This window comes from Protobothrops mucrosquamatus, unplaced genomic scaffold, assembly GCF_001527695.2.
Source record: "Protobothrops mucrosquamatus isolate PMUCROS unplaced genomic scaffold, P.Mucros_1.0 scaffold3705, whole genome shotgun sequence".
In the NCBI taxonomy this organism is placed as follows: Eukaryota; Metazoa; Chordata; class Lepidosauria; order Squamata; family Viperidae; genus Protobothrops; species Protobothrops mucrosquamatus.
In genome coordinates this window covers 1376-23931 of record NW_015389659.1, presented here as the reverse complement: position 1 = coordinate 23931, position 22556 = coordinate 1376, and the positions used below count along the sequence as shown (strand labels likewise).

Genomic DNA, 22556 nt, shown 5'->3' with positions numbered 1-22556 from the left:
AGGCAGCGCGAGAGATAGCAGGAGCGACTGCCATATCAGCCGTCTTCAGGCAAGATAACACGATAAATAATCAATCCATCCCCGTGCAAAATCCTTAAGTGCTTGATGTATCTGTCTGCAAATTGAATCACTTCGCCTGCCAGGAAGTTCTGCCTTGTAAATAAACGAGTGCAGAAAGGCAGCACACGGGGACGATGGAGATGTAGACATACACACAAGCGCGCAGGCGACACCTGGTTAAAGCTGCTGATTAAATTTGAGCAAAGGAACGAGGCTTTCCTTGTTATTATTATTTTTTTTTAAAAAAATTAAGAAGTGGAGAATATGATCCCCTTTCCATTTAGGACATGGGGGGGTGGGTGGGAAGGAGAGGTCCTGCATCTGGGCCAGGAATTAGATTAGTTCTTAATGGACTTTTATAAGGTGTCCCCGCAGCTCCCGATTAAGGGGAGGGGGGTGTAATATCCTTTATTAACAATTTAATGGACTCGCTGCAACTCCATCTGTCTTCATCAGTGCTCCTCAGTTCATTTGGGAGAGCTAGTTTGCGCAGGACCTGAAATACTGACCTGATGAAAGAGTGAGGACGATCATCCATCAGTGTCCGTGTCCAACTGATGAAGTTAGAAGAAGGGAAGAGGTGAGGAAAGTCTGCAGGGGGTGACTCCAGACTTACATTTTCGGCAGATGTCGAAAATCCTCTAGTCGAAATTTTGGGATCGTTACTGGAGGCTGTCCGTTTTCTGAGACTTCCAAAGCCACCTTGTCCCTCAAATTCCTTGGCTCAGTGTCCTATCTACATCCTGAATTTCTTCACAATGTACTTGGATAGCTAGAGTCTGGCCTTTTATCCATTTCCTGGCCTCCTAAGAGCTTCACAGTCACAACTTAGCAACAACTACTCCAAAAAGTTTCTCTTGCCTGAGATGGAGAAGAATGTAAATCAGCGTTCAGGAATCTGTGGCTCCTCAGACATGGTTGAGGGACCTCAACTTGCATCAGCCAAAGGAAGCCAAGGGCCCGAACAGTCAGGGATGGCCCAAATATGGTCCAATGACCCTGGAGGACCATACTGCAGATGTCCTGATGTAACTTCTAAGAAGTCTTGGACGTTGACGCCTCTTTAGAAAGGAACCAATAGGTTGTGGAAACCAGGTGCATTGCTGGCTATCTTATACTCATCTTTTCCCATGGTGGTGTTCCTCCTTCTTCTCTTCACAAAGACCTTTTGTGATTCAGAGCAGATCCAGAGAAGTTCTCCTCCTCCTCCTCCCTGGCCTTGTGGCTTCTTCAGTGGCTCTCTGTGCCTGGCTGCAGGTGTCCACGCAGGAAGGGAATGGGGGAAGAACGAGCAGGTGACTCTGCAAGGGATGGAGGAAAAAGAAGCATGCAAAATAGTAATTGGAGGACAGGCCCTCTTCTGTTCTAGAGGGGGGGGAAGCATGCTTCTACTAAACCTTTACCCCCCAGGAAAGGTGGCGTACCTCCATCCCTGCTGCAAATGCTCCTGGGTGGGAAAAGAGGGTGGTTGAGAAGGAACAGAGGTCTCAAAATGAAGTTGTTTCCAGCCTTTGATTCTATCCCTGGAATTATTTACAGCTGCAGGCAATGGGAAACTATGTAGAGCAAGTGCTCTCATTTACATGCTAATTCATTTATACCCTCTGGATTGACTTCGCCAATTCATTTTCAGCCCACTAACTCTTCTGACGTGAATTATATTATCACCTCCAGAATGGCAGCCGGGAAATACAACAGCAGGGTGGGTGGGTGGGTAGGGGGAGGAGCTGCCCTTTGACCCTTCAGACGGCCCTGGGAGGGTGGGGTGGGGTGGGGTGGGAAAACCTGAGCTGGAACTGTGGCAGAAGAATAGCACCAGCCTCCCTGTCTGCTCCTCAAATCACCTGCCAAGGTTTGGGTCATCTGCTGGGATGGATACCGCAGTTGCCTTCAGAGGAAGCCGGTTGAAAATTAAAGGGGGGCACCGAGAGTCAGAGGGAAAGGCGGTGGAATTTGGCCTGGCTGGTCTCCCCAATCGAAAATGATGGTGGTTGAAGCTTTCAAAGGGAGCGATAGAAGTTTCCAAAGGACTTGGTGGGAAAAAATCTTTTTTCCTTTCTTTTTTTCTTTCTTTTTCTTTTTTTTCTTTCTTTTCCTCTCTTTCTTTCTTCCTTCTCTTTCTTTTTCTTTCTTTTCCTCTTTCTTTCTTCCTTCTCTTTCTTTTTCTTTCTTTCTTTCCCTTTCTTTTAGACCGTTCCTTGTCCTGGCTTCCTTTGACTTCAAAGTCCTTGCTCAAGGAAACAGATAATGCAGCTGAGCACACTGCTTCCTTTAAATGCCTTCATTCCACTCTCTCAAACTTGGGCTATTAATTCATACTGTTTGATCAAGACTGGTTAATTAAGTGACTCCCTTGATACGGGCTTTAGCCATGTTTCATTTATGCATTTTACTTTTGACATCCATCAAACTTCCACAGGGGTCCTTCGGAGAGTCCCCCTCTATTTGTCCCACCCCATACTTGGAGGTCTTTCCTGGGGCCTCCAAAAAGCTCGGCCAGGACAGGCGAGTCGAGAAATTCCTTCAAGTCACCCCTAGGATGATGACTGACTGGCTTGGCTAAATAAGCAGGTTTGTGCAATCGCTGGCTTGAGTATGCGTGTGTGTGTGTATATATATATACTTAAATAAGCAAATAACCATGGGTCTGCAAAATGTCCTGCCTCCCCTTTCTTAGAACTTTGCACAATCTTTTATTTGCACAATCTTTTATTTTATTTTTTTAAAAGTTTACTCCGAACATACTTGATTTAAAGGGCAGAAAGGGCCTCTAAGAATGTATGCCAGAAGATACGATGAAACGCTGGTTCCTATTTTGTGCATTGTCCCCCCAAAAAATTACTCCTACTTTGGAACAAAAACTCAGCTCTGGCATTGAGAACAGGGACTCTCCGCCTCGTGCCGACTGGGGAATGCTGGGAATTGAAGTCCAGACCTCCAGCTGCCAAGGTGGAGAAACCCAGCTCTACGTTTTCCTTGCTACCGTCTTGCCAAACGGTTCTATAAAAAGAAGCAGGAGGACAAGAAGTGAGGCGCACAAGCCAAAACTGGCCCTCCATTGTCTGTTCTCCAGANTGCCAACTCCGGGAAAAGTCTCCGTGTTCTTCTGCAGAAGATCGACATTGAGAGCTTTCATCTTGACCACATACCTAGGACAGGGCTGGCCTTTGAAGCGTTGCTTCTCCAGCTCTGCTCACGTCATCCGTTCTTCTGCTAGATGTATCTGAGCCAGGACGCATCACCGTTCTCCTCAACTCTATCCACAGATAAGCTATCAAGATCCTTCTGACTGTTTTTGGCCAGGTCTGAAAGGCATTGACTGGGTTATCTAACCCAACAACATCTGCTATCCCATCAGTTTGGGGATCCTATTCTATAGGGGGATTATTTCTGAAGACACTCAAGTCAACATCAGTGAGGAGATGGGGATAACCATGAACGAAGAAGCTTCACCAGCCTTGATCCCAGGAAGGAGATAAATTATTGGTCTGGATGTAGGGGGTACATCCAGATAACTTTGCTGCCTTCTGGACTATGCAGCCTATATCCAGCAGCTCAAGATAAGTGGAGACTTTGCAAAATGGCCCAATCCGTCAACTGAAGGAGGAGAAGTTTAGTGTTTGGGGCAACAGTAGGTATGGAGCAAATAGGAGTTGCAAAAGATCTTCTGAACCAGATTGCTCCTTTTAAAGCACCACAAAAGATCCACGATCTGCTCCATGCCGGGAACAATTGGACTTATTACACTTGGACACAGCAGCTAAATTCAGGCCCAGACCCAAATATCTACATGCACCCTCCTACGTGCAACTGAAAGCCTTTCCCAAATTCTTCCATCAACAGAATGGAAAGGACTTTCTTTTCAAAAAAAAGATTTTAAAAAAATGATGGTGGTGAATTTATAATTTTATCCGTCCAGTTTGACCTGGGAGCCTCCACTGATGTTTACTGTCCTGAAAATTTTGCGTCTGGAATATTCCCACTTAAACAAACAAACAAAAACAAAAAAACCTACACTGCCAGGATGTGGTAATCCTGCCACTGAGCCACATTTGACGAGATAGAAACCCAAGATTTTTGTGTTGTTGTGAGGGTGCCTGGAAACCGACATTTTCCCTCCGCCGTCTGTCATTCCTGTGTTCTCTGCTCGCTTGCTGCTCATTCTAACTGCCGGCAATCAAATGGAATCGTAATCAATTCATTGCTAAATGTTTTATGTTGCGGAGGAAAAAGAGCATTGCTTAAATTGAAATGACACACTCGCACACATAAAACGAACACAAACAAAAGAAGGGCAAGAACGAAAGGCAGGGAGGAAGCATCTGCTGCTTCTCGCCTGCCAAGCGTTCCTTCTCCATTTTTTTTTATTTTTTGGCTAAAAACGGTCCTTAGCAGACTCCAGATCCTGGAAAAGTCCACCGGCCTCTCTCACCAACTCCAAAATCCTCAGAATAATGGGCAAGGGGCTTGGGTCATGCAGTCACCTTGCAAAGATGTGAAAGTTGAAAGAGGTTGGGTCAAAGTCTGAGGCTTCATGGACTTCGTTGGGCTTGGTCCTCAGTTGGCCAGTTCCGTGAAGCATCTGTCCCTTAAGGAAGTCTCCTGAACTCCTGCATTGGGTGCTTCCCTCATGGTCTAGGTCCATCATTCCAAGAACCTGGAGCTAGATTTTCCATCCTTCTGGCCCACCCAAGCCCTGTCAGTTGACTCAAAGGGAGCAATCTTTGAAGGCCAGGTTGTACAGAAGCCCTAATCTTCATGCCTGCTCCTCACCATCATCAGGTTCTCTGGATCTTCTGCCCCAAATGCCTGATTTGGTTTGCTCATGACCCGTGTCTGTTTCAGGTCGTGCACCAACTTCTGGATAAATATACCAGTTTCCAGTCTGATGTCTCCATGGTTTCCAGGTCAAGTCCACCTCTCTGCTGGTCCACCTCCATCTCATTAGGCTTCTGTGATTCTCCTGGGGGTCAAGAGTCCTAAAAGGAGATGTTTTTCTCCTATCCAAAGCAGAATTTCACTCTAGTTATCCAGAGTTATCTCCAACTGCATCCTATACGGTGTTTTCTCCCAGCTAAGTCCACCAAGACTGGTTTAAAAAGAGGTTGTGATCTACCTGGACTTCAGCTGCAACTTTCTGAGTCAATTGTCTGGCAAGTTATTTCAAGTATTTCTCTCCTATCCTTAGCAACCGGGGCGCCGACCCCTCAAACATCTGAATAAGTTACCATTTTAATGAAAAAATGCTCCTGGTTATAAGAAATCTATTTCCTCCTGCTCCTCCTCTTCCTTCTTCTTCTTAGCTTCCAAACTGTTTCTGCCTCGAGCTTCTGGGCCACCCAGGAGATGACATCTAGATTTTAGAAAAGGCACTGACATCCACCACCCCTTCCCTCGAAGTTTGCAAATTGTCAGTCGTAAAACATTCTAGATTTATTATAATGTACAAAAGTAAAAAAAAAAAAAAAAAAAACACCAGTCCATTGGGATCATCCCGCAGGCCAGATTCTGGCGTAAATCTGGTGGCTGGGATTCTCCAAATCATGGAAATAGACGCACACGTGGCGATTGTGGTGATGATTTTTGAATGAAAATTCCTGAGAATTTCTCCCCCCCCCCCAGAAGTCGCTGGCAAACAGGCCTGCTGAGAGCTACAGCGCCACCTAGTGTCCAGAAGGTGATTTCTCCCAGGGATGGCACCCAAATCCTTGGAAGGAGAGCAATGGAAAGAGATTTATTTATAGTAGGAAGGGAAGTTTTTCTCTTCTGGGCAAAATGAAATGGTACAGTCCAGACAGGGGGATAAAAAATGGGGGGGCAGCCATATGTGCCAAATTCTCCTGCAGATGGGGGAAAAAAAAAGAATCCGTGCGAGGTCTTTGCTTCAAAGCTTTGTTTGAAGATGCTCAAACTGCACTTGGATTTTTGGCAAATTCCAAAAGGCAGAGGAGTGGCTGCATTCAGAGCCTATATTTCACCCCAGGGCTTTGCTCCCCACTATCCAAGCACGGCTAGATTTCCTGGGAGATCTGCTTCTGCTTCAATTCCCCCTCCACACACACACACACACCTCTTCGTGGAGCAGCTAAACCCCTTCTCCTCCTTGGAAACAAAGTTATCTGAACAGCAAATAGATCCGTCGTTTCAGGTGATGCAGCTCCTTAGGTTGCATCCCCCCCTGGATTCAGTTCTTGGTTTTCCATATTCCGAAAGAGCCAAATTTGTTTTTCCTTTTTTCATTGTCCTGGGGGCTGCGAGACACACCTGCGGGGAAGAAACGCCTCCTTAAACCATCGATCAGTCATTACATGAGGGCTGCTGCTAAAGGTAGAATAGAATAGAAGCTGGAAGGGACCTCGGAGGTCTTCTAGTCCAGCCCCCTGCTCAAGCAGGAGAACCTATACCGTCTCAGACAGGTGGATGTCTAGTCTCTTCTTGAAAATCTCCAGTGATGGAGCGCCCAGTTCTGGACTTAACCGTTCCATTAGTGACTGTTCAAAGTTGCAGCAGCCGTGAAAAAAGTTACGACGGTAGCATTACGCAAAAAGTAGCCTTGACCCAAATGGCTTAGTGCAGTGGTGGCGAACCTATGGCACGCGTGCCAGAGGCGGCACTCAGAGCCCTTTCTGTGGGCACGTGTGCCATGCCCCGGAGATGGCGAGGGACTGGCCCCTGCCGTCCTGGCCCCACTCACCCACTCTGCCATGACCACCGCAGCAATGCCCACCCGGCACCCAGTGATAAATAAGTGGGTCTTAGGTTGCAGTTTGGGCACTGGGTCTCTAAAAGGTTCGCCATCCCTGGCTTAGTGTGATCTACCTTGTAGGGTTGAGACTCACCAAACTTCTTGATCATGTCAACGAACATCTCATCTTCTTCCAGCTCCCTACGGAAGGAAGCACAGCAGCTAGTCCAACACCTGGAACAGGACGAGCACTCCAGATGTTGAACTAAAAGCTTCGGGAGAAAGGAGAGCCCCGCCCCTGCCAGATGCACAAATAGCTTCCTGGTACGGTGTCTGCGGCCTCGGCCCAGTGAGCCCACCTTCACAATTAGCAACGCAACTGCAGCCAGAAAGTACCGACAATCATCCCTAATTACTCCAAGACACTTGCCAAAAAGCCAGACCTGTGAACCTCGTTTGGCAAAAAGGAGCTGCTCAGGTTTCTCAGGAGGGCTCTTGACCCCCCCCCTTTGAAAGGCCTAAGGTCCTTTTTCGAGGTAACTACTTCTGAAGGAAACGGGAAAATTGCAAGCGGCAGGGCAAGCGATAGCGTCTTTCAGCCAAGTTCCCCAACCTTGGCAGGTTGAAAGACGTGTGGACTTCAAATCCCAGAATTCCCCAGCCTACCTTGCTGGGAAACCGAGGGCTGGGCAAGGGCTGTCCCTCCAGTCCCCCCGCCTTCCTCCACCCCTTCGTACCTGAGTCTGTCCTCATCCAGGTCTTCGACGATTTTGTTCCGATTGTTGACCGTGTCCAAGTACGAGTCGAGAAGTTCCTTCTCCCGAGCCTTCTCCTTCGCGGTCTTCAAGTTATCTGGGCGGCAGGGGAAGGACCAGAGTTATATGTTAAAGAAATAAATCACAACACAAAACAACGGAAGGCTCTCCCAAGGGTTGTGTTGTGTTAAGACAACCGTGGATGACCTTGGAGGGAAGATTCAGGAACGGTTAAGAGAAAGGAGGACAGAAGAAGTTCTGAAGTTCTGGAAAAGGGGGTCCTGCTAAGGAAAAGGCCAGGTTGGGTCAACTTGTTGGATCAAAAAGTTCAACTTTTTGCCTAAGAACACCTGCCAATAATTCCTTCCTTCCTTCCTTCCTTCCTTCCTTCCTTCCTCTTCCTCTCTTCCTTCCTTCTTCTCATACATTTTTCTTTCTTTCTTTCTTTCTTTCTCTTTCTTTCTTTCTTTCTTTCTTTCTTTCTTTCTTTCTTTCTTTCTTTCTTTCTTTCTTTCTTTCTTCCTTCCTTCCTTCCTTCCTTCCTTCCTTCCTTCCTTCCTTCCTTCCTTTCTTTCTTTCTTCACCACAAAAGGGAATCGGCATCAGACTCGGTGGAAGGCAAGCTTGCTTTCCTTGTGGGGCCTCTATTTTACCTTCAAGATAATGGGCTTAAACTGGGATGGGATCTGTATATCTGTTTCTCTTTCCTTGTTCTTCACTGAGCTTCCTGGCACATTTGCTGTGTTGTAAAATAGGTTGGAAAAGGTGGAGAGAAAAAAATGGAAGTTCTTCCCAACTGGAGGAATCATAACCATGAAGCATGCCAAGAAAAGGATGGCTGGGAGACTCACCAGCTTTGCTGATGAGACTCCGAAGTTCGGTCTCAATGTCCCACTGCTTTACTTCCAGTTTCTGCTGGTTTATCCTGCAGGAGAGAAGCGTTACTTTAAGGGATCCAGATTCGCACGTGGGGCAGGTCCAAAGTTTTGGAGCCCTCCTGAACTGATTGCTGGAAGGATTCTACGACATCTTTTTCTTCTTATTATTATTATTTTGAGTAGAATTTTACCATACAATAAAAATAATTTCAAAAAAGGGAAGAAAAATACAGGGCAGCAGAAAAGATAAGAAATAAGAAAATATTTTTTAAAATTGGGGGGAAAGGAAGGAAAACCTTCCTGTTTCAAACAACTTTCTATCAAAGAATAGGGGCCGTGAAGGAAAAGAAACACATGCTTGCTTAGTGGCCACAAGGGATAGGCAACTTGGTCGTTAAGCGAAATGGCTGCTAAGCAAAACCACAAGTCTACTTATGACTTCGGCTTTCCGTTGCTTTACAGGTCTGCAAAAGTCATAAATGAGAGGACTGCTCGTAAAGCTACTTTTTTTCACTGTCGTAACTGCAAACGGTCGATAATTAAGAGTCGCTAAATGAGGACTGCAAACGGTCAATAAACAAGAAAGTCACCAAAGGAGAACTACCTGTAACGACCTGTTGGGTTTAAAAAGGAAGCCCAAATTCTACCCTAGTCGGCAACTGGCTGCCCAGATGCCCTGAACCGGCCATTTTGCTTGCCCCATCCAGTTCCACTCACTTGTGCATCAACTCGGATTCCCGTCTCAGCAAGAGCTGCTTCTCGTGGATCAGTTTGAACCATTCCACCATCAGGGCGTCTTCGGAATCGTCTGTGTACAAGATCCGAGAAAGAGGTCAAATGAGGCACCATCCGCCGCAAAGGACCTCAGACAGACCCTGTAAGGTAGGCCAGGTGGGAAAATAACCCAGCACCCACCTCTGCAGAAGAAAAATCGCCTAACTTGGAAAACTTCCCTTAATCTTGTTCGTTATTAAAGAAGAAAAAAGAAGCCACGTATTCTAGCCTTCCGGGTCTCCATAAGGACTAGAAACCTGGACCTTGGGCAAACCTTTTTTTTTCAAAAGAAGACCAGAAAGCACCATCTTTGGGGTGTTGTCAGTTTGGCAAGGACCCCCTCACCTCCCTCGCAAGCCCGCAGCTGTTTCTCCAAGGTGATCCCCTTCTGCTCCAGCTTGTCCAGATCTCTTTCGATCTGCCGGATTTCTTTCCGGATCTCTTCCTCGGGGACGTAATCCGGGTGGAGCTGAAAGGCATCAAAGAGTTAAAGGCATCCGATTCACCACCCTGAGGCTCAGGGCAGTTTGGCATCCCGACAATCCTGCAAGGTAGGCCGGCAGCTCAGCTTGAATCCATAGCCTACCTTGGTGGGAGAGACGGCTTGATCACCCGGATGCTTCCAGAAGGTTTCTAGGGAGGGCGGCTGGGCTGAAAATGAAGAGGGAAAGATTCAGTTGCTGTCCGACGGCCTTCCAGAAGTTGCTGAACTACAATTCCCAGCGTCCCTCAGCAATGGCCCTCCTAGCTGGGGCTGATGAGAACGGTAGTTCAGCAGTGTCAGATACTCAAGAGTCTAATGGAAACGATGAGAGAAACTGACCGGCCACAACCACTGTTTTCGAGGGACTCCATTTCTCTGCTTTGGCAGTGGCTGGCTGAGATTCCCACGGCAGCTTCTCTTTCTGCCAGCTGATGGAGGTATCCAGCTGTGGCACCAACAGCTTCTTCTTCGGGAGCTGGACAGCCAGCGGTGCTATGATGGAAACAAAAAGGAGAGAAAACTCAATTTATGAGCATGGACTTGAGTTCAGATTCAGCTTTCAGCCATCCCGATGGGCGAGATCCTTCTCAAGGAGGATGTGCCCAGGAGAGGATAATGTTACCACAGATCGGGCCCAATCAGGCAAGCCGAAATAGAGAAAACTGAGCAATCGGGAGTTCTCTCCCCTTCATGAGGACTAGCGTCTTGCTTGAAAGGCTTCGAAAGCCCAAAGGGGAAAAAACTGCCAGTGTTCCTATGGGAATTACCCAGATCCTGTCAAAGCACAGTTAGTCATACCAGAGTTAGGAGCTGCCGGGGAGATGACCAAAAGAGGCGGCTTTTTGTCGTTTTGTCCTGGTTTCACCTCTATGTTGATCAACACTTTGTGAACATCGGCAGGTTTTGGAGCCGGCTTGGCTGCATCCTGATGGGGGGGTCTGCAGAAAAGGAGAGAGGCCGTTAGCACGGACAGGCCCTAACCAACATTTTGGGCCAAGGAAGGCAGAATTTGGCAGTCCCATACTGGACTCTGCAAATCAAATCACATGTAGCATTAGAACCGCTTTATAAATCCTTAGTAAGGTCACATCTGGAATAACTGCATCCAATTTTGGTCACCACGTTGCAAAAAAGATGTTGAGACTTTGGAAAAAGTGCAAAGAAGAGCAACTAAGATGATTAAAGGCCTGGAGACTAAAACACATACGAAGAACGGTTGCAGGATTTGGGAATGGCCAGTCTAGAGAAAAGACGGATTTAGGGGGGACATGACAGCAGACTTCCAGTATTTGAGGGGCTGCCACAAAGAGGAGGGGGGGTCAACTTGTTTTCCAAAGCACCAGAAGGCAGGACAAAAAAACAACGGATGGAAACCAATCAAGGAGAGAAGCAACCAGGAATTAAGGAGAAACTTCCTAACAGTGAGGACAATTAACCAGTGGAACTGCTTGCTACCAGAAGTTGTGGATGTTCCATCACTGGAGGTTTTTAAGAAGAAATTGGACAGTCACCTGTCTGAAATGGTCTAGGGCAGACATGTCAAACTCGCGGCGTCACGTGACGTCGCGCAACGTTATCAGGACTGTTTTGCCATTGCCGGCAATGGGGTGGCGCCCGCGGCTTCCGGGTGACGCGTCTGGCCTGCGGGTTGGCAGTTTGACACCCCTGGTCTAGGGTCTCCTGCTTGAGCAGAGGGTTGGACTACAAGACCTCCAAGGTCCCTTCCAGTTCTATTCTACCCCTTAGATTTTGCTTTCCTTCTTTTTAGCACTCACTTGACTGGCTTCAGCTTCGCTCTCCAGTCTTCTGGATTCTCCGATTTCTCTTCTGCCCCACTGGCATTTTTCACTGAATGAGAAACACGCAAAGGAGGGTGAAGCATAAACCAGCATTCAAGGTTTGCATCCTCCTCCTCCTCCCAAATCCCAACCATCATGTGGAGTGAGTGAATTACGGAGTGGGTGTGCAAACATGCCGATTCTGCAAAATTGTGCTTGTAAGTGTGCAGCTTATAGAACCAAAGTCTTTGAGATTTGTTGATTATTATTATTTTTTTTTAAAAAAGGGTAGAATTGGATTTCTCGGCTGCCTCTATCCATCCCATCCCATGGCTGGCTGGGGAATTCTGGGAGTTGAAGCCCACCCATCTTAACGTTGCCCAGATTGAGAATCCCCGGTTTAAACATTAACTAGGATTGAGACCATTCAATTGACTCTCTTTGATCGGGGATTCAAGTCAGGATGTGACACCCAACTCATCACAGGCACCTGGATGGCTGCTTCCTACCTTTAACCACCACCTTGGTGTCCAATTTACGTCCAGTGTGGGCCGATGTGCCAATGGACCCATCCTTGACTTTGCTCTGGGGCTCAGCTCCAACCTCCACTTTGTGGCTAGGATCCTTGGGGAGATTCCTGACCCAATGGGGTGTTTCTGCCCCTCTTTGAGCGTCTGCGAAAGCTGGCTTGTTAAAGGCTTTGCTAGCTGGGGGATTCTGGGGTTGCAAACCCCGCGAACTGGAGAGGGCAGGAGAAGATGGGTTGCTGGAAAGAAAAGATGGTTACTAGCTTCTTGGCTGAGTTAAGAAGACACAGAACCTGGCCGTCTTGGAAGCATGGGAACCGAGTTCCGAAACCGCCCTCTTCCAGCATATACATTTAATAAAGAAATAAAATCATAATCCACAGATTCCCTACCAAACCAATTTGTAAGAGGTAAAGTTGCACTTTTGTCCATTCCGGGGTGTGTCGGCTCACCCTACCACGCAAACACCCCTCTTTGCAAACTCAAATCTGCAATTTAAGGAAACCCAGTTTGGTCCGGTGCTGAAGGCACCAAACTAAAAAGCAGGAGATGGTGAGTTCTAGTCCTGCTTTAGCCACGAAAGTCATCTGTGACTTTGGGCCAGGAGACGGCGAGTTCTAGTCTAGTCTAGTTCTAGCCTTAGCCATGAAAGCCAACTGGGTGACTTTGGGCCAATCACCAGGAGACGGTGAATTCTAGTCCCACCTTAACTGTGAAAGCTGGATGGGTGACTGAGTCAATCACCGGGAGACGGTGAGTTCTAGTCTAGTCTAATTCTAGCCTTAGCCAGGAAAGCTGCCTAGAGGACTTTGAGCTGATCACTAGAAGGCAATGAGTTCTAGTCCTGCCTTAACTGTGAAAGCCGGCTGGGTGATTTTGAGTCAATCACCAAGAGATGGTGAGTTCTAGTCCCGCCTTAGCCATGAAAGCCAACTGGGTGACGTTGGGTCAATTATTCTCTCAGCACAACCTACCTCACAGGGTTGTGGTGGGAAAAATAGGAGGAATTTTTTGCCACCTGGAGTTATTTGTAAGAATAATAAAAAGCCAGAATACAAGTAAGTAAATGCCAGTGGAACACCGAAGGCTCACCTGTTGTAAGCCAAAGATCGGGGCATCGCAGCGCTGCTAACCCCTCCCGGCTGGCTGGCCGAGGGCTGCGGTCCCGGTAAGAAGCGCTGAAGGATGCTCCGTGCTTCGTCTTTCTTGCTGTCACTGGTGCTGTTGATGCTGATGCTGACAGGGAGCTGAGTTCGAGAGGGGGGTGTTTTCTCAGGGACCTGGGTAGGCTGGACAGGAGAGCTGCTGTGATTTCTCGCCGGTTCAGGTTTTCGCGCAGGGAAGCCAGAAGAGGCTGGATCAGCCTGGAAGAATTTCTCCCGAGCCTGCTGGATCCTGGAGCGCACCTCCGTCGAAGAGGAAGCCACGGGGGGATCCGCGCTTGGGGCAGGAGGGTGCGCGCAAGACAGACTCGGGCTTGTGGAGACCCTGCCGGTTTTAGGACTCCAGGAATTGGGTGGTGGCTGAGCGGCTGCTGGTTGGGGGGTCACGTGGTTTTGGAAGACCCTACGTGGTTTGGGCACTGGGGATGCTGCCTGCGGCGGTTCCAGCCCCTTCCCAGAGTTCCCTGAGGGGGTCTTGGAAGTGGTGGTGGTCTTCTTCTCCGCCCTGCTCTCCGGGGCAGAAGGAACCTGGGCAGGTGCAGCCCCTGCGTGTCGGTTACAAACGAAGGTGCCCGGGCTAAGCCCAGCTTGGTAGTTTCCTCTTTGTAAAGTGCTGGAACATTTTTTGCACCTGGAAGCAAAAGTTTGGACCAAATGTGACCATCTAAGAGGGGGATCAGATTGGCTGGCTGGGAATTCTGGGAGTTGAAGTCCGCCCGTCTTAAAGCGGGTAAGGCGGAGAAAGACTGGGCCAGAGTGGACTTTACAGACAACCCAATCCTTGCAGCATCCTTACCCCTCCCCGAGCCAGACCCCTGAAGCACGGCCTAGGGGGCAAGGCCAGCCCCCGGTCGACTCCTCCAGAGGCCCATACCTAAAGCAATTCCTGTGATACAGTTTCCCGTCCATCAGGAGGCGCTGGACCAAGTGGACATGAGTTCCGCAGATGGCACAGTTGCTGGGTTGTGCATTGTTCTTCTCGACTAAGACCCGTCTCTGGAGGGAGAGGACACAGGCACAAGGGGATTCAAAAGGAGCCCCCCGCTCCTCCATCAAGCCCAAGACCCTTCTAGCCCCCTCCCCTGTTTTGCAGGGCACCCTCCATTCTCTGTTCCCATTAGCTTAGCCTCGCATTCACGACCGGTGGCTTCATCCTGCAATCAGACCAGCACAATTTGCAACTTTTTTGGGCCAATTCCCGGTAAAAAAACGCCCATTGGGAGAAAGTGGATTCATTTAACGATGGCGCGATTCGTTTAACGGCCAAGGGGAACTCGCTTTACAACCATTGTAAAAACAGTTGTGGAATCGGGTTCAGTCACATGGTGACTTGACTTACCACGGCGACGACGTACAATGGAAATTCCAGTCCCTACTTTGGCCGTAAGTCAACAATGACTTATATGTGATTAATAATCCTCTGGTGTGCCAACCAAGCCACTGGTCTATTTAAATATTGTGTTATGGATTCAAAAAGGGTGAGAAGCACCGATTGAGAGGATTAGAGTCCTCCTCCCTTAGCCGCCATTATTCTAAGATACACTCTGCTGATCCATGGAGGTTCTGTTCTGAAATACCCTGCTGTCATAAACACAGAGAGAGAGAGTCAGCCTCCAGGACAAAAGGGGTGGTGTTTCGTACTTCAACTGCCTGAGGGGAGTCCATCGCCAGCCTCCGCCCCACCACAGCTGGTTCTGCTTTGGGTTCAAGAAAGGGCGGCCTTGCTGGTTGCGTTGAACTCGGGGCCCTCGGTTCAGGAACCCCTCTTTTCTCCGTCGGCTGCTCACTGGGTTGGGAAGCCGGGCGCTTGATTCCAGCCATCCCTCCAACTGCAGAAAAGAAAAGAGAATTGAGCTGCCAAGGCTCTCATCGTACAAAAGACACATAAAAGGGCACGACTGGATATGTTAGTCCACAAAACTGGCACCAAATGCAATCTGATTTACCTGCTTTATATTATTAAGGCTGATGATTGCTTACTGAGATAACTGTCTGGTTTTTTTATCAATATTTCGTTTCCCAATTTAAAGAGGCATTTCTTCCTTCCTCTCTTCCCTCCTTCCCTCCCTGTTTCCTTTCTTCCTCCCTCCCCTCCCCTCCCCTCCCCTCCCCTCCCTTCCCTTCCCTTCCCTTCCTTCCCTTTCCTTTCCTTTCCTTTCCTTTCCCTTCCCTTCCCCTCCAACTGTCTCAGCAATTACTACTCCAGTTTTGCTGGCCTCTAGTCCTTGGCTATCACACTGCCTCTACCCATGGAAGCTCCATTTCTAGCTATCCTGTCCATGGGGTTACATCTTGTGTGGGGCAGGGTGTGTTGTTGTTCTTTAATCCTTCCCCTCCTCTAAAAGTCTTCAGAGGCTTCATAGGAGCCATCACAGCGTGGACAGGACTTCACCTCAGCCCAACACTCGGAAGGAGGGAGCGAGCGAGAAAGAGAGAGATACTCACTGGGCGACTTGCCGTGGAAGTAATTGTAATATTGGGAGACGTAAGTGAGGATGCTCAGCCGGTCGGGCACTTTAAGGGCCACCATATCTTCAGCGTCCAGCAAAGCCGGGATGCCCAGCTCCTTCTCAGCCACCCGGAAAGCCTGTGAGATGCGAAGAGAGAAGTGGAGTTGATGTCCTTCTCTTTAACCAAGCCGAGCAAGAGGAGATCCATGGCCAAAGGATTTTGCAGGACAGCCAAATCTGTGACGAGTTCAGGTCCTGAATCCTGGTCTCCTAAGGGAAACCGTGACCTCGGAACAACTCCCTGCCAGAAAATCCATCCTCATCCCCTTGGCGGGGTCAAGAAACAAAGAAAGTGTTTTGCAACTTGTTTTCCACCAACTATACACTTTCTATCAAGATCACAGACTTTTGCCATGAACAGTGGACTGATGTGGCCTGGGAGACCCCAGAAGTCAACCCTGGTGTGAAGGAGAATTTTCACCGCAGGGTTAAGGCGCCGTTCCACCAAACGGGAGGAAGCCTCCCTACTGGGAGCGAAAGAGAAGCCGGCACGTGCAAATGGAATCCAGCGATAGAGAGGAGAGGCTGCCAAGTCTCCTAGTCCTCATAAAAAAGGCTCTTTGGTGTGGTTGAAAAAGAATCTCATCTCCAAGTCTGGCTCCAGGAGTTGAAGACCAGCCAGGCCACAGAAACTCAACGTGGAGGCCCAGCAACTTCACCAGGACATTCCATTCCTCCGGCCCTCAACCCACGCTCAGATTGTTGGACCCGGTGCGGAGACGATGGGTGGTCCAAGCCTGCTTCCTTCTCACAAACATCTGGGAGACTTTTCTTCCTGACAACAATTGGCTTTCCCAGGCACTCCACATCCAAGGATCTCCGGTTTCCAAAAAACAGAGTAAGGAAGGGGGATGGAGGAGGATCTGGTTTCTAGAGGGGGAACCTCTTTCAGCAGGCAGCCAGATTGGGACTGGCAAGAGGCGAAGGGGTGAAACGATGTGCATCTAAATCTGATCTCTGATTTCTCAGGGAGGATCCCCTGGATCACCGGAAATCGGATCGGCTTCGCAGGGTTGCAGGGAGGAGGGAAATAAAGGGAGGAGAATGACTAAGGCTGGCCTGCTATCCTCAGGAGAAGAGCAGGAGAGGATGGAGAGGGAGAGATGATGGAGACTGAAACAGAGAGGTGGAGAGGTGGAGAAGATGGAAGTGGAGAGGTGGAGAAAGAGGGGGAAACAGAAACATGGAGGAGGAGATGGAGATGGGAGAAGAAAGGAAGATGATGGAAATGAGGCAGAGGGGAATGGAGAGACTGAGACAGAGACTGAGAGAAGAGATAGATCGAGATGGATAGAGAGATGAAAATAGAGATAGATAGATAGATAGATAGATAGATAGATAGATAGATAGATAGATAGATAGATAGATAGATAGATGGATGGATGGATGGATGGATGGATGGATGGATGGATGGATGGATGGATGGATGGATGGATGGATGGATGGATGCATCAAGACTCTGCAAAACCTGCATTCAAGAATTCAACTTCCATAAATCTGTTTCTGTATTCATACTGCCAGGTTTTACAACCTTCACCCCAAATTACATTTATGTATTTATTTACCTATCACTGTGGGCTTGTGGGCCACCTGGATGGAGCAAACCTGGCCTGCAGAACAACGATATGCCTGGTGCACAAACCAAGACTAAGCTACCGTTAGGTAATCCCCAGCTATCATTCCACATCCACTCAGTCCAATCCAGATAAATAACAAATCAGATCAAGCCAGGCTTGTTGCCAAACGGGGGTTCAGGAGGGCGACTGCTCTTGGTGCCTTTGGGCGGTCCAGACATTGACTGATCGGTCCTCATCCTCAGCCAACTTTCCCCCCCATTCAAATTGAGGGCGCTGGTAATCTGGCCAAACTGGTTTTTCCAGCCTCTGCCTTGAACTGAACGCGACTGAGTTCACTTACAAGATTAATCCACCTTTTCCTCCCCCTTATTTTTAAGGTTTGATCTCTTTCTGCCAGACTTTGGGGTTCCTCCACACCCTCAACCTGAAGCCCATCCACGTTCGGAGCGTCTCAAGGGCCCCAACTGCTCTGCCAACACAGTTCAAGAACGCTGCAAACAAACAGAAAAAGCCCAGGGGAAAAAATTGAGTAATCCTACGCAAGAAATGCAAACTGCTAATATATATATATATTTTTCTAAAGGAAAGTTAATGGGGTCGAGTATTTGTTTTATGATCTGTTTGTTCTGATCAAATCTACCTGAGGTCAAGGTGCTCAGGAGAAAGAAAGGGGAAGAAAAACAGCCTGGAGGGAAATGACGAGGAAGCGAAGGGGAGAGAAAAACCACCCTACCAATGCGTTGTTCTCGAAGACGTTTTCCTTGCTCAGGGAAGTGAAGTCTCTGAAACAGAAAGAAAAGCAAAAGTTATAGAGAAACAAGTAACAACAGGCCAGGATTCCTTGCCCCACCATGTTGCCTGCCAGGCCAAACTCTCCCTCTAGCCAGTTTTTTCCCCATCAGAGCATGCAACATATTCTCAACGTTAAGATGTTTGTCCTAACATTCTACACAAATCTTCCTTCCTGGAATTTGCATTCCTTATGATGATGGAAGACAGTCTCGGTCAACAAAGATGATTAGGGGACTGGAGGATAAAACATAGGATGAACTGTTGCAGGAACAGGCTATGTCTCTAACAGAGAGAAGGACGAGGGGGGACATGATAGCAATCTTCCAATATTTGAGGGGCTGCCACAAAGAAGAGGGGGGGTCAATCTATTCTCTAAAGCACCAGAAGGCAGAACAAGAAGCAACGGATGGAAACTGATCAAGGAGAGAAGCAACCTAGAACTAAGGAGAAATTTCCTGTCAGTGAGGACAATAAACCAGTGGAACAACCTGCCTCTAGAAGTTGTGGGTGCTCCATCACTGGAGGCTTTTAAGAAGAGATTGGACAGACGCCGCTTGAGCAGTGGGCTGGACTAGAAGACCTCCAAGATCCCTTCCAACTTTGTTATTCTATATTCTCTAAGTCTGAACGTTTTTTGAAGTTTAGACACAGTCCTCCAATCCTCGTAAACACCTGAAAATCTCTCCTGTAATAGTCGTGACCAAGTTCAGCTATCTCATCCTGCAGGAATCTACCTGCCCTTACACGGCTAGTTCAGGAAAAGGGATCCAGTGTCAACTTCTAATTAACAATTCCACATGCCTGATGCAAGTTTCTAAGAACCAGATCTACCTTCTGGGAAATCTCATCCATCTACAAAATAAAAATAAAAAATCAGGGTTTGGAAGACAATTGTACCCATATTCACAGCTGCCTCAAAGGGGTGCTTTTGCCAGTATCCCAAATCCCATCGTGCAGGGAGAAACTGAACTGGCTAGCATTCTCTCTAACGTGAATCGAGCTATTGAAACCACCTTGAACCTGTGGCATTAGAATCTCTTTGGGTCAATAGAAGAAAGAAAAAAGATCCTGCTTCAGAGAATTGGGCAATGTAGGTCTTTTCTCCCCCCTCCCCTGCAACAGCATTCAGGCAAATAAAAATTAAACAAGGGCTGGGAAGTTAGAAGAAAACAGTTCAACAGAATTCGGGGAAAAGCCTGCAGGAGGTTTGAACAGTCACATACAACTCTTGGGTAACAACCAGGAAGCTACAACTGGAAGGTGTGTGAGAAGGAGTTGGGGACAGATGGAATTTCCAGTTTTGGTTTTAAAACAAACCCTTGTTTGTTTTAAACCCGCTTTTCCAAGTGCCATGGCAAACTTCTGCTCTGAAATAAATGGTTTTTTTTTTTAATTTCAAGACCAACAAGAACCAGGGGCTTTCTGATTATTTTTGGTTGAGGCGAGGCAGAACTATCTGCAGATGGTGATGGTCAGAAGCGTAAGGACGGGGTGGACTACCAAGGCAGGGCCGAGAGGCCAAAACCATCAAGATGGCGTCAGTGATGCCCATAAAAAGTGGGAGGGGCTTGGATCAGAGAGTCGTAGCGGCCATGTTGACTTTGCAGACCCTCCTGAAGTCAGGAACAATCACCAAGTAACCTCGGAGAAAATTCATTTTTATTTATTTATTTATTCAACTTCTAAAGCTGCCCAATGAAATTAAGAGACTCTGGGCAGCTTACAATTCTAAAATTATAAAACAAGTCAAACAGTGTTTTTTTTTTAAAAAAATCCTGGTTTATTTATTTGTTTGTTTTGTTTGTTTGTTTTCTGCCTATCTTACCACCAGGTGACCCTAATCCATCCCTGCATGCAGAAACTTAACACATGGAGGGAAAAGAACTCCGCCGGAATTCTGTCCAGGATTTAATTTAATTTATTTGATTTAGGCCCTGCCCAAACAGGAACCAGCATTTAGGTGGCTGGCTGGCCAGCTTTCTGTCTGCCAAAGGTTGTTCTAGATAAGAAGCGTTCAACCACATCAACCGTGATTAAATGCTATTTTATGGCGTCCGTGTTTAATGATTTCCCCATTCAGATAAATATTATGTTCTCTTCCTACAGTCAACGTGTGTTTTCGTGTTTTAGGTCTGGGGGTTCTTTTTTCCTCTTTTTTTTCTTGTTTGCATAAAAAAGAATGAGTATGAAGGAGAAGAAGAAAGGAGGGGGGAAAAAAAACCTTTATGGGTCTCCTAAAGAAGAGACCAACTGGAGAAAAGAAGGGTGGCTTTGTGTCTTTGTTCCCAGGGCCGTTTCTTCACTGGGGTCAGTCACATGGAAGGAAATGACAAATATGTGTCCAGCCACAGCTGGAGTTTGCCTGTTGCTCACAAACTCTTGACTCTGTGGTTACACTCGGATGACATCAGACTGGTGAAATTTGGTGGGGAAAATTAGGAAATAAATGAGTTTTCTGTCTGGTTCTTATTGAGAAAGGGACAAACTTAGAATGTGTAATGAAGTGACAAATACTTGCAAGCTCTTAAACTTTAACTGTTGTTGTTGTTGTTTTTATTTAGGAAAAAAAAAGTACTGTTCCATCTGCAGACAATAAGTGTTATTATTTTGAACTTAGGTTTTAACTGGGAAAACTCAAAGTTCACTCCGGACTGGATGGATTTAGGGATGATATTAATATCAAGCAATAATCTGATTAGCCTGTTTGTTGTCAGAAGTAAGGTCAGGTCCCATGAGCCAATCCCAGTCCGCTTAATTAATTAATTAATTAATTATGGTTTCCCCAGAGAAAATGCTGCCACTGCAAATAGAAATGTTCAAAGGTCAGAGGTCAAATGCATAAGGAGCGGTTTTATCAGAAAGTAGAAACCCATTTGAATATTTAGTCGAATTTATATACTGTAATAAACTGTTTATGGGACCTGACTTTTGGTACGTCCTGTAAGATTAGAGCATCTCCTTTCATCCTTGGCAGTTTCAGAAAACAAAACAAAGCCAACACAAGGATAAATCCGTAAGACGATCCAACAGATTAAAAAGAAAATCAAAGTACAGTGTACAAAAAAAAAACCCGCATAGGAAAATCATCTTAAAAACAAAGCAGAATTGGGGTGCTTAATGTAGAAAAAGCTAGAAATTAGACACCAAAAATGTTTTGGAAATGCTAATCCTTTGAGGAACATGTCCGGGCAGACCTTCTCAATGCATCCTTTTCAAAATTAGTGAAGGTGGGACACCAATAAAATGGGAGAAATACATAAATCCAATGCAAAGTCCTTCCAAAATACATCTTGCCCACCAAGATGCTCCTTTGGTGCAGCTTTGTGGCATCAGACCACAAACAAACACACAAACACATACACACCCCTTTCTGCAAAAGTTTGTCCCAAACTGGGGGCTCCCCCACTTAGTTTGCACCAGACAAATTTCAAAGGGGACAGGATGGGGCAGAGGCTGCGCCCTCTGTGAGATGCCCAAACAGCCTGGGCAGAGGCCCTGCCAAGACAGAACACCACAGACCAAGGACCTCCGGCTTTTGAGGTTCCAGGGGTAGACTGCCTCGGAAGCTGGAAGCTCCCCTCAACCTCCGCTGGGAAAAATGAGCAGGTCCTCCCTCCCTTTCCACGCTTCCCCCCCCCCCATGTTCCCCTTCCAGGGAAGGGACCCCCAGCACGACTCACATGAGGTCCGGCCTGTGGCGGTGCAGGATGGCGCAAAAGGCCAGGCCGTCCCGGAACGAGGTGGTCATGTTGGTGATGGAGACGTCCCTGTAGCCTTCGCACTGCTGCTTGCACCAGAGCTGTAAGGCTTGGATGGGGGACATCCTGAAGGGCGGGGGGGGTGAGGGGGGNGGGGAAGGGCGCAGCCAGGCAGGCAGGCGAGCGGCGTTCGCACGACCCGGACCCGCGTCTGCTGGAGGAGGGCCAGGCGAGCCTCCCTCCCGCAGGCTGGCAGAGGGGGAGCCCGGGGGGGGGCTTGTGGGAAGGGTCGCTACGGGTGGGGTCCCAAGGGCGGGGGGGAGAGAGCGGGGCAACCAGTTTGGGCCAGTTGGCTGGAGCCAAAGAGCTCCAGGAACTTGCAAAAAAAAAAAAAAAGCTTGGCAAGGTCCCGGGGCCCAAAGAGGTGGAAGGGCCAGATTGGGGAAGGCCCCCCCAGGGCTGGCCCCGTCCCCAAATGGCCATAAGCTGGTGGTTCCTTGCATGCGACGGTCGTACATGCGAGGACCAAGTCGTAAATCACTTTTTTTCCCCCAGTACCGTTGTTACTTCAAACAGTTTGCTGAATTAAGTTGAGAATTATTTGCACTTACATTCTGCAGGGATGCAAAATTTCCCCTTTTTTCCACTGAAACGAGTCATGAATTGCCGTGAGCTTCATGGCAGAAATCGGGCATATTAGTTCCTTTACCCTGCCTGGATATACTGAACTTTGCAATTGGCTGTTTGTTATTTTATTTTATTTTATTTTATTTATTTATTTTTATTTAGTCCACGTCTTACTATGGAGAGAGAGGAAGGGAGGGAGAGGGATATGCCCAACCTATAAATCAGCCACCCGGAGTCTCTTGCTTGAC

At 47.7% G+C, this 22556-nt stretch overlaps 1 protein-coding gene across 1 annotated transcript; it reads right to left on the bottom strand.

The window, feature by feature from the left end:
- Positions 1-6225: 6225 nt before the first annotated feature.
- On the bottom strand, positions 6226-21806 carry MICALL2 (MICAL like 2). The gene is made up of 17 exons (XM_029286450.1): positions 21664-21806; positions 17925-17973; positions 15550-15691; positions 14746-14933; positions 13979-14100; positions 13034-13735; positions 11924-12051; positions 11412-11484; positions 10435-10574; positions 9976-10128; positions 9739-9803; positions 9498-9621; positions 9096-9186; positions 8352-8425; positions 7483-7597; positions 6900-6946; positions 6226-6324 (listed from the first exon to the last, which is right to left on the bottom strand). The coding sequence occupies exons 1-17, from the start codon at positions 21804-21806 to the stop codon at positions 6245-6247; spliced, it is 2436 nt and encodes an 811-aa protein (XP_029142283.1). The 3' UTR covers positions 6226-6244.
- Positions 21807-22556: the final 750 nt, after the last annotated feature.